We start from the raw sequence: 10285 nt of genomic DNA on the forward strand, positions 1-10285 counted from the left end.
AAAAAAAAAAGTCTTTGTTCACTTTGGGAAACATCATGACTGTTTGCGTGTTCCCTGTCCCTGCCTCACTAAAATCCATGGACGACATATACAGTGTGTTTGAACGCATATGCTAGCTGGACAATAGATGCGTGCATGTTGCTTAGGATGCATCTATAGTCTGACTGTGACTCTTAACAGAGTGTAAACTCATAATTGGCAAGATCATCTCCACTTATAGGTTGTCCGCTTTGGTTTTGGTCTCACAAAACCTGTCAAGTACATGTCTGTGTTATATTTCACAGCAAGATCAAAAGAAGCGAATAAGAAATCTATATATTTGCTGTATTTTTAGGACCATTGTTTTTATTAATTTCATGACAGTTTTCATTACCATGATGCAATACTCATTCTCCTTACTTTAACATGAAAAAGTATTTATGGTCATGGAGTTTTGCTGATTTCAGTTTACATTTACAAATTTGAGAATATTGGCAATTATTTAAATATATTTAGAAGGATTAAATAAATCAGTGAGAAGTCCATTCACATTTTGGTAAATAAGGATGGGGCAAGGGCTGGGGGGGGGTGTGCTAAATTATAATGAAAAGAATGATTCTATACGTAAAGCAATTATTTTTTTTTTGATTGAATTGAAATGTTTTCTCATCTGTTTTTGTTTGTATTGTTTCTATTCTGTGAATGTGCCCGAAGGCTGTCAATCAGTGTCTAATGGAACAGTGTATGTGATTGGTCATTATTTATTCTGTGCTAACTGTGATTAGTGGTTCTCTCTCTCAGACCTGTCAAAGAACCGACTCTGTGAGGTGCCAGAGGAGGTGTGTCAGTTTGTCTCTCTGGAGACACTCAGCCTGTACCATAACTGTGTGCGATCCCTCACACCTAGCCTGTGCCAGCTGCAAGCCCTCACCTACCTCAACCTCAGGTACACACACACCCCTCCCCAGATACATGCTCAGTCTCAGATGTGCACAGAAACACACACATATACATCATCGGCAGTGCACACCTTAACCAGAACAAGACAATTCAGGTGCTTATCTCAGTCATAGAGTGCCACTCAAAAACTTGTGGTCATATTGGGATTTATTTATTTTTTTTGAGGAAATTAATATTTTCATCCAGCATGCATTAAATTTGATATTTATAGTGTTAGATTTTTATCTCTAATAAATGATGTTCTTTTCAAGTTTTTTTTTAAATCAAAGAATCCTGAAAAAAAAAAAAACATCACCGTTTCCACAAAATTGCTTGAAAATGTAGCTTTGCCATCACAGGTTTAAATAACATTTTAAACTAGATTCAAATAGAAAACAACAATTTTAAATTGTAACAATATTTCTCAGTATTACTGTTTTTACTGTATTTTGACTTCTTCAAAAATATTAAAAAAAACTGACCCCAAACTTTTGTACTCAATGTACAAAACTAATCAGGTCACCCTGAGTGAAATTTCAGCTTCTTTGTTGTTAAAGATATTTGAAGGGTTGTATATACAGTAAATCTGTCATTCAGTCTTTTATACTGGTGTTAGATTACATCAACTGAATTCTCTCTCTTTCTGTCTGTGTGTTGCAGTCGTAACCAGCTGTCCAGTTTACCGCAGTCAGTATGTCAGCTTCCTCTCCTGCGGGTGCTCATCGTCAGCAACAACAAGTTATCAGCCATACCGGCCTCCATTCACACACTCATACACCTGCGACAACTGGTAAGTAGAACTCACAGACATAGACTCCTGTTCATTTGAACTATTTTAGTAAAGGCATCACATAAGGTGATGATACACAGGGCAACTTTTTGAGCAATGTTGCCAAGCGTTGTTGCATCTGGATACTTTAGATTGGTCGTGGGCCCTGTGTCTCACCTGGTTGCCCGCTGACGGCAACATTGCTCAGAAAGTTGCCCCGTGTATCATCACCTATAGACACAAAGGTTTTTATACAGAGGTGATGATAAATCCTAGCTCTCCACCTCACACAAACTGCTTGATTTAAAAAACGTATAAAATGGAGTGCTATTGGGTCAAAACCCAGTAGAGTAATCCGCTATGGGTTCCCTATGTTTTTTTTTTTATTAACATGGGTTTTTTTCAATTCATGACTTCTCCAAAATTCACATTTTCAGTATGAGTGTGTGTAATTTACATTGAAGAACAAAATGTCCAAGTGTCTTCAATTTATATTTACCGTAGACCTTGTTTTACTCATAAATTGTAAAAACCCATTATAAAAAAAACCCCGCAGGAAAATTTTGAGGGAACCCATAGCGACTGAGTATTCCAGGTTTTGATGTCACAGCTGTAGCACTCTATAGCAACATGTCAGATGTTTTCACAAGTTTCCCGATATTTGTGAAGAAATTTTCCAAAATGTCTAGTTTAGTTAGTATAGTTAAACCATGACAAAAGCAATCACATGAACACAAAAATATTTTTACATTTTAAAATAACCGTTTTCTTTTTTCATATATTTTAAAATGTAACTTATTTGTGTGATGGCAAAACTGAATTTTCAGCAACAATTGATTCAATTTTTAGAATCACATGATCGATTTTTGTGAAAACCGTGATGCATATTTTTTCAGGATTCTGTACTTAATAGAAAGTTCAAAAGAAAAGCATTTATTTGAAATAGAAATCTTTTGAAAATTAAAAAAATGTCTTTACTGTTGCTTTTGATCAATTTAATGCACCTTTGCTGAATAAAAGTATTAATTTTTGAACAGTAGTGTATGTGCAATATCCAGTCCCTGTTTTATAATTTCCTCCATACCTTCATCTTTCTCACTGCCCCTTCCTCTCACTGTCCATTTCTCCATCAGGATGTGAGCTGTAATGAGCTGCAGTCACTTCCTGTTGTGCTCGGCCAGTTAGAATGTTTAAGGGATTTAAATCTGAGAAGAAACCAGCTCACAATTTTACCAGAAGGTCAGTATCCCAAACACATGGTCACAAACACGTTCTAGGCATTATCACATAAACTAATAGTGTGTTACCTTGCAATATTACAAAATCAAGATGTTTGAAATATCACAACTCTGACTCAAATCATTATGCCAGTGGTGAACTCCCTAACTAAAAGTGTGTGAATGTCACTTAATTAGATTAGCATTTGTTTTAAAGAAAGATCAGTATTTCAAGCAAAATATTTAAAATATATATGAAGAGTTCATTTGCAAAAACCGATAACTCCCTTTTTATTGTTTTTTCAGAATTTTGTTTTATTGCGCATTCCAAGTAATATCAATCAAACTGCAGTTGGGTTGTTTTGATCAAGTAATAATAACTTAAATACAGGTAATTTGCAAAATTAAAGTTAATTGAAAGTGGTATATGTTTTTTTTTTTTTACATATTAAAAGTCTGCTTTATAGCAAAAGCTAACTCCAGCAGTCGTTTTTTGGCAAAAGCAGATAACTCCACATTTCATGTTTTAGAGTTAAAAAAAAACACTCGTTTAATCTTTGTAATCTCCTCAGATGACAATGTAGATGCCTGACAAACGTTGTTGTTGTTGTGATCGTAAACTGTATGGATCTGATTACACGCAATGCACGGAGCTTTTCCCTCACCATTGTAACGCGCTGTTTTTGCAAGGTTCCGTGAAAACGTTTCAGCTTTTATTTTCCTTTTACGCCCTGAAGAAGATATCACGGGTTCATCAAGTTCGTCGAAATTATCCATCCTTGATCACTTGTAGTCAGCTTTGACGAAACTCCTCTCAGCTAGCACGTCTTTTCATATGAGGTTCCATTTTATGAGGTTCCATTTGTGTCAAAAATGAGTCGACTGCTTTGTGCTTTGTACTATACATTTGTCTTTGTCTACAGTCATTGCCTACTTGTTCAGGTAAATCAGTATATGTAGGCATGTATTGTTGTCTGTTGACGTCATCTTAATCTGTCGTCCTGCCTGCTTTTTCTCTGTCGTTTAATTACTGTCGTCCTTATTGTCATTTTGTTCTGTCGTCTTGTTCTGCCGTCCTAACTGATTTACATTTTTATATACATTAATATTTGTAATCTCCTCAGCTGACAATGTAGACACCTGACAAATGTTGTTGTGATCATAGACTGTATGGATGTGATTACACGCAATACACGGAGCTTTTCCCTCACCACTGTAACGTGCTGTTTTTGCAAGGTTCCGTGAAAACGTTTCAGCTTTTATTTTCCTTTTTCGCCCTGAAGAAGATATCACAGTTTCAAGTTTGTCTAAATTATCCATTCTCGATCACTTTTAGTCAGCTTTGACAAAACTCCTCTCAGCTAGCACGTATTTTCAAAGTGAACGTAGCCTTGTCACCTGACCTTAATACAGCGCGCTGATTCGCTAAAATGGACTTATCGGCTTCTGTTCAAAAACAACAAGGGCGCTTGTCGGCATCTGCAGTAAAACGTGAACTCGCGATGCCTTGAAAGTGGACAAAACTGACTTTTTTGACAAAACGTGTTTAGGGTTCAGATCGCGCTATATGTGGAGAATAATGCACGGCACATTTTTTTTTAAAGTGCCGTTTATCGGTTTTTGCAAATTAATTCTTCATATGTTTTTCATTTTAAATGATAAAACAACTGATTTATTTGACTGTATTTGGACATTTCCTGTCATGTTAATGGTTAATGTGATGAACTACACTTGTGGTTACTCTCACATGACACATTTATGAACTTGAAGGCATTTTAAAAGTCATTTAAATGAGTAATGTTTTGAGTTGTGATGTACATTTGTTCGCAGATGTCACTTGATTTGTGACATTCAAGCATTAACAAACAGTTTTTAGGACCAGACAGTGTATATTGCAGGTTGACACATTTAATTGATTCTTCTCTCATCTCAGAGTTGTCAGAGTTGCCCCTTGTCCGTTTGGATGTGTCGTGCAACCGCATATCTCACGTGCCTGTGTGCTACCGTCATCTCCGGCACCTCCAAAGCATCATCCTTGACAACAACCCCCTCCAAATGCCCCCCGCCCAGATCTGCTCCAAAGGAAAGTTCCACATCTTTAAATATCTGAACATGGAGGCCTGCAAAAGGACTCAGGATCAGTTTGAGAAAGCACTGCGGCCCACCGCCTTCAACAGCTGGTGAGGCATTGTCAAGGACCAGAGGTCTTAGGGTGTTGAAAAGTTGTAATTGCCTCTATCAGTGAATACTCTACTCATGCTTCTCTGTATGTGTGTGGTCTGTGCAGTCTGGATCAGGACCTGTTCCCCGGTCAGTACGGTGGCCTGGATTCTGGCTTTAACAGTGTGGACAGCGGTAGCAAAAGATGGTCAGGAAATGAGGTATAAAGAGAGCTAATTTAAGCAGTAATTCACTGGTTGCTAAAGGCTTATGGAATGTCATTTTATTGGATGACGTAAACAGCTGTGTGTCTGTGTTGTTTTATTTTAGTCTGCTGATGATTTCTCGGAACGGTCGCTGCGACTCGCGGACATTTCCCGAGAACACACAAATTTTCAGGAGGAAGAGGAGAGAAATATATTGCTAGATACACCCAAAGGTAATGTTAATGAACTCTCTAGATCAGTGGTTCTCAACCAGGGGCCGGGGCCCACCAGGGGGTCTAAGCAAACTTCCAAGGGGGCCCCAGGATGACTTACAGACAGGGCCTAAAATTAACATTCGCCAAGCGCCAAATGAGAGTAAAAAATCAGTGTTGGCAAGTCCATGTAACAGTGTCAGTCGCCAGTTGGCGGGTACAACTTTTACGAATTATAACAATGCAATGAAGTGAAAACAGCCAGTTTTTAAAGAGATTCGCTGTTTCTGACATAAGCGAATAAAATAATCTTTTCCGAAGACAAGCTTGTTCCTAGACACGGTTCTAATAACTTTTACCTGAGAAGATTTTGCTGCTTCATTTCGGAAGATTAACTTTTCCTTTCCTTATTCTTCATAACCCGAGAATGCGGCGACACATACCTGGGGTTACGCCGGATAAACAGTGCAGTGAAGTATAGTTTGAAAGGCTGCGCATTCGGCTGTACACATACACCGAGCCGCTTCAGACAGCTCACCAGTAGCGCTTCAACGCACGAAAACACACACAATTATGTCAAAATGCGAGGTTTTGGAGAGTTACCTCGTAAACGTAGTCTTAAATGAGTTATAAAGTCTTAAATGACTGTAAAGAGTTGGGAGAAAATCGAATATGTGTCAGATCCGCGTCATGTGCATCGGGTTTTAAAGAGACAGCGCTGATTTTAAAGTGAAACCTGCTGAAGTCTGTCATTGATGTAAATCAAAGAACAAAAGAAAAAGAGAAATCCTTGGACTGTTCTAGTCGCTGATTACATTTTTTTTAGCTTGAATGAAGATTAATATGTATAGTTTATGCATATATAATATAGTTTATGTGAAGATTGTTTTAAAATCACTTAAATTAAAAGTTGTTATATATTTCAGAGCCTATTAAATGTTAAAAATAATGGCTTTCAATTATACTGTAATGTTGAATGGCTATAATTAATAGGTAAATTTGAGGGATTATGCACCAGCAGGACAAATTAAAAACACTGTAAATATGTTTAGTTATTGTAGTAGTAATAACTGCCTGTTTTTGCAAAAAAAAAACAGTTTCATGGCCGGTAAAAAACATTTTTGGCAGGTGTGGCAAAAAGTTAGTTTTAGGCCCTGCTTACAGAATATAAAATAAGACAAAACATGCATTAAAATAAGCTAAAACAACTTATTTTATTTTAATTCACCGCCTTAACAACTCTTTTGTCTTTAAAGAACCAGGATTTACAGTCTCGGAAAATCTGGATATATGAAGACACCTAATTGTGTGAATTCTACACCTGTTAAAGTTATTTAAATTAATAAAATATTAATATTTAAAATAAAAAAATAATAATACAATGCTTCATCTGGGATTTTACACATTTTCTGAATATACATGTTTGTAGTAATGTCAAGCTATAAATGATTGTGTTGGGTAGAAATTGTGAGTAAAACTATATATTTAAAAATCCCTATTAATCATTATCCAATAAATCACAATGAACTGGAAAATATTGAAATATTGTTGTAGACAACAGGGGCCTATAAGGCTGCTCTTGCTCTAGATCAGTGATCCTCAAATCTGGCTCGCGAGATCCACTTTCCTGCAGAGTTTAGCTCCAACCCTAATCAAACACACCTGAGTTTGCTAATCAATGTCTTCAGGATCATTAGAAAATCACAGGTAGGTTTGTTTGATTATAGGGTTGGAGCTAAACTCTGCAGGAAAGTGGATCTCGCGAGCCAGATTTGAGGATCACTGCTCTAGATCATTGGTCTCAGACTCAATTCCTGGAGGGCCACAGCTCTGCACAGTTTAGCTCCAACCCTAATCAAACACACCTGAGTTTGCTAATCAATGTCTTCAGGATCATTAGAAAATCACAGGTAGGTTTGTTTGATTATAGGGTTGGAGCTAAACTGTGCAGAGCTGTGGCCCTCCAGGAATTGAGTTTGAGACCACTGCTCTAGATGGTACTCTCGGTTGTCTGTGATAAAACGCCTCTAAAACTTTTGGTTCTTTCTGTAGTGAATGGAGACCTGGAGCAAGTGGATTTTATAGACAACAGTGTAACTGAGGAAGATGAGGAGAGGTGTCACCCTCCGCTTACAGAGCCCCCTCAGGTGAGGAGGATTTACTGCAGTGACACAAGCAGTACACTGAATATTAAAGGTGCACTCAGTACTTTTGTTTTTGACCCTGTGTTGTGCTGGCTGATACTCCAGTGGTCTTGGAAGTTGAAGCTCTATAATGACAACTATTGGCAACAAGAATTTTATGATAGCAATTTCATTAGCCACGTTTACATGCAGCCAAATAATCTGTTAGTGATCTGACTTCGCTCAATCAGAACAAAGACTGCTTCAAGCACAGTAGTAAACAGCTGGTGGGTAGAACTGGCTGGTGGAAGAGACTTGATGCACCTTTAAGTTAACTAACCCTCCACTCCTACATTTTCAGTACATTTTCAGACATATACACTACCATTCAAAAGTTCTGTCAAATTTTTATAATGTTTTTTAAGTCTCCTTTGCTCACCAAGGCTGCATTTATTTGATCAAAAATGCAGTAAAACAGCAATATTGTGAAATATTATTACAATTTAAAATAACTGTTTTCTATTTGAATATATTTTAAAATGCAAATGATTTCTGTTGTAACAAAGCTGAATTTTCAGCATCCAGTACTCCTTTCTTTGAAGTTACATCCTTCAGGAATCATTCTAATCGACTGATTTGGAGCTCAAAAAACATTTAATATTATTATAAATGTTGAAACCATGATTGATATATATACAGTGGGTACGGAAAGTATTCAGACCCCCTTAAATTTTTCACTCTTTGTTATATTGCAGCCATTTGCTAATAAATGTCTTTGTAACATAAATGTCTCTACTGTCACATCTAATCAATTTAATGCATCCTTGCTGAACAAAAGTATTACTAAAAATAATAATGTTAGTGTAGAAGTCATAAGGTAAAAATGATGCTGATTTAATATCAAATTAAAATGATATCTGCTGTCTCCATGACAGGAAAAGAGTGAAAGTACCAGCAGCACATCCTCCCAGAGCCCCGAGTGTACATGCAGCAGGTGAGGGCTTATGCACATGTTCTGTTTGCAAATGCACACACTGCTTGCAAAACCTGTTATTATTATTAAAATATCTCTGAAGGGTCCTCCCATACATACAAGCCCCCCAGAACTCTCAGAAATAGACATTTGTTTGCATTTGAGCCACATAAAATACCAAACCAGCAGTATACTAGCTTGTCTGAGCAGCCTGTTAGGTGACTGATAATGGAATTTTTTAGACCTACAAGACACTAGATCCTCCTAGGCTCTAGATCCTATACACTAGATCCACTAGACACTAGATCCTCAAACTGATCTGTGCTTGAGTGTGGTATCAGGTTAGCTTACACAGCGCCTTCTGTTAGACACGTTTATTTTACAAACTTTGCAAATAGTTTCGGCTTGATCTGGATCAGATACTTTCAAAATCTGTCAGACAGATGGCATATTTTCATTCCAAGGTATGGAGTGAAGTTTTGGTACAAAATATGTTTTATCATAGTTCTGCTCTTAGTGTTGGCCATGAAGAAACATCAGTCATATAGACATACTACATTCAAACTAGACAATGCAGGATAAACTGAGAGTACAAGGACATCACAAAGAGCATCTGAATTTGAATGCATTTGAATACAGCTGGTAAGGATCTGTTCTCGTGCTACAAAATGTGTGGACGGGCATGATAAATAGAGGAGAGGAAGACATTGTACTGTCTAATGGAAAGTTTCCAGTAGCTCTTCTTAGAGTGTGGATGAAGCCAATGACCAAAAGTGCTCCAAGACGGAGTAGATGTGCAGTTGTTCATTGTAGGGAAAAATAGAAGTAGAAAAAAGCAGCAGACAGTCAGAATTACAATTACCTGTTTCTCCAGTTCCTGTGTGATTTGAAGGCCACGGTGATGTCCTTCAGTTGATTATAATACATGCTCAAACAGTTGCCGTGAAAAACAGTCTCTTAATTACAGTGTGCTGGATCCCTCCTCCACTTTGATTGCGCAAGGTCAATCTGTGAGGCAGTGCTGGGAAAAGTCAACAGTGCGTTTCCTCCCACAGTTTCTGTGTAACTGAGTGTCTTACTGTCAGTTACTCAGTAAACTCATCTGCTTTATTCTGTTACAACCGCAGCCAAATGAAGGATGTTTTTACTGTCAAAAATAGTAAAACAAAAACAAAAAAATAGTTGACTTCTTCCATCCTTCTACGCCTGCACAATATATCAAAATAAAATCAAAAGTGTGATATGGCTTAGTGTGCTTTTCACATTGCAATGGCTGCACCTTTGTTAAATATATGCTCTGCGTGGTTCAGAGTGAAGTGCGGCACTGAAGCGTGTTTATGCAAGCAGCTCATGATTCAGTGTTTTCAGTGTCTTGGAGTGGCTCGGTTCACAGTAAATGCTGCTCCACACAGAAACTCAATCTCATTTTGGGAATGTTATGTGTGGCAGCAACACCACCCTTTACATATTCAAATTTTTTATTTTACAGTACAATAGTATTACTATTACAATTAGTGTCAAAAACAATGGAAATGTGTGCCAAATCATTCAACCCTAAAAGGATGTTTTACACTAAATGTATTCAGAGTAAAAGTAATTTCAGATTTTTGTAACTATTTTTTCTATGCAAATTCATTATATAAATAAAACTATAACTATACACTATCAATAAAAATCCCCAATTATTATCATTCTTTCCAAACCGAG

At 37.2% G+C, this 10285-nt stretch overlaps 1 protein-coding gene across 3 annotated transcripts in view; it reads left to right on the forward strand.

Moving 5' to 3' along the window:
- LOC107661958 (leucine-rich repeat and calponin homology domain-containing protein 3-like) overlaps window positions 1-10285 on the forward strand; it is a 47931-nt gene that overhangs the window by 24191 nt on the left and 13455 nt on the right. For all 3 annotated transcript variants that reach the window (XM_016451781.1, XM_016451780.1, XM_016451782.1), the window contains exons 2-9: window positions 781-925; window positions 1579-1708; window positions 2821-2926; window positions 4838-5084; window positions 5192-5285; window positions 5395-5503; window positions 7535-7629; window positions 8541-8599. In XM_016451781.1, coding sequence (XP_016307267.1) covers window positions 781-925; window positions 1579-1708; window positions 2821-2926; window positions 4838-5084; window positions 5192-5285; window positions 5395-5503; window positions 7535-7629; window positions 8541-8599 — 985 coding nt within the window. The remainder of the gene's footprint in view (window positions 1-780; window positions 926-1578; window positions 1709-2820; window positions 2927-4837; window positions 5085-5191; window positions 5286-5394; window positions 5504-7534; window positions 7630-8540; window positions 8600-10285) is intronic.

This window comes from Sinocyclocheilus anshuiensis, unplaced genomic scaffold (genome assembly GCF_001515605.1).
Source record: "Sinocyclocheilus anshuiensis isolate Anshui unplaced genomic scaffold, SAMN03320099.WGS_v1.1 scaffold603, whole genome shotgun sequence".
NCBI lineage: Eukaryota > Metazoa > Chordata > Actinopteri > Cypriniformes > Cyprinidae > Sinocyclocheilus > Sinocyclocheilus anshuiensis.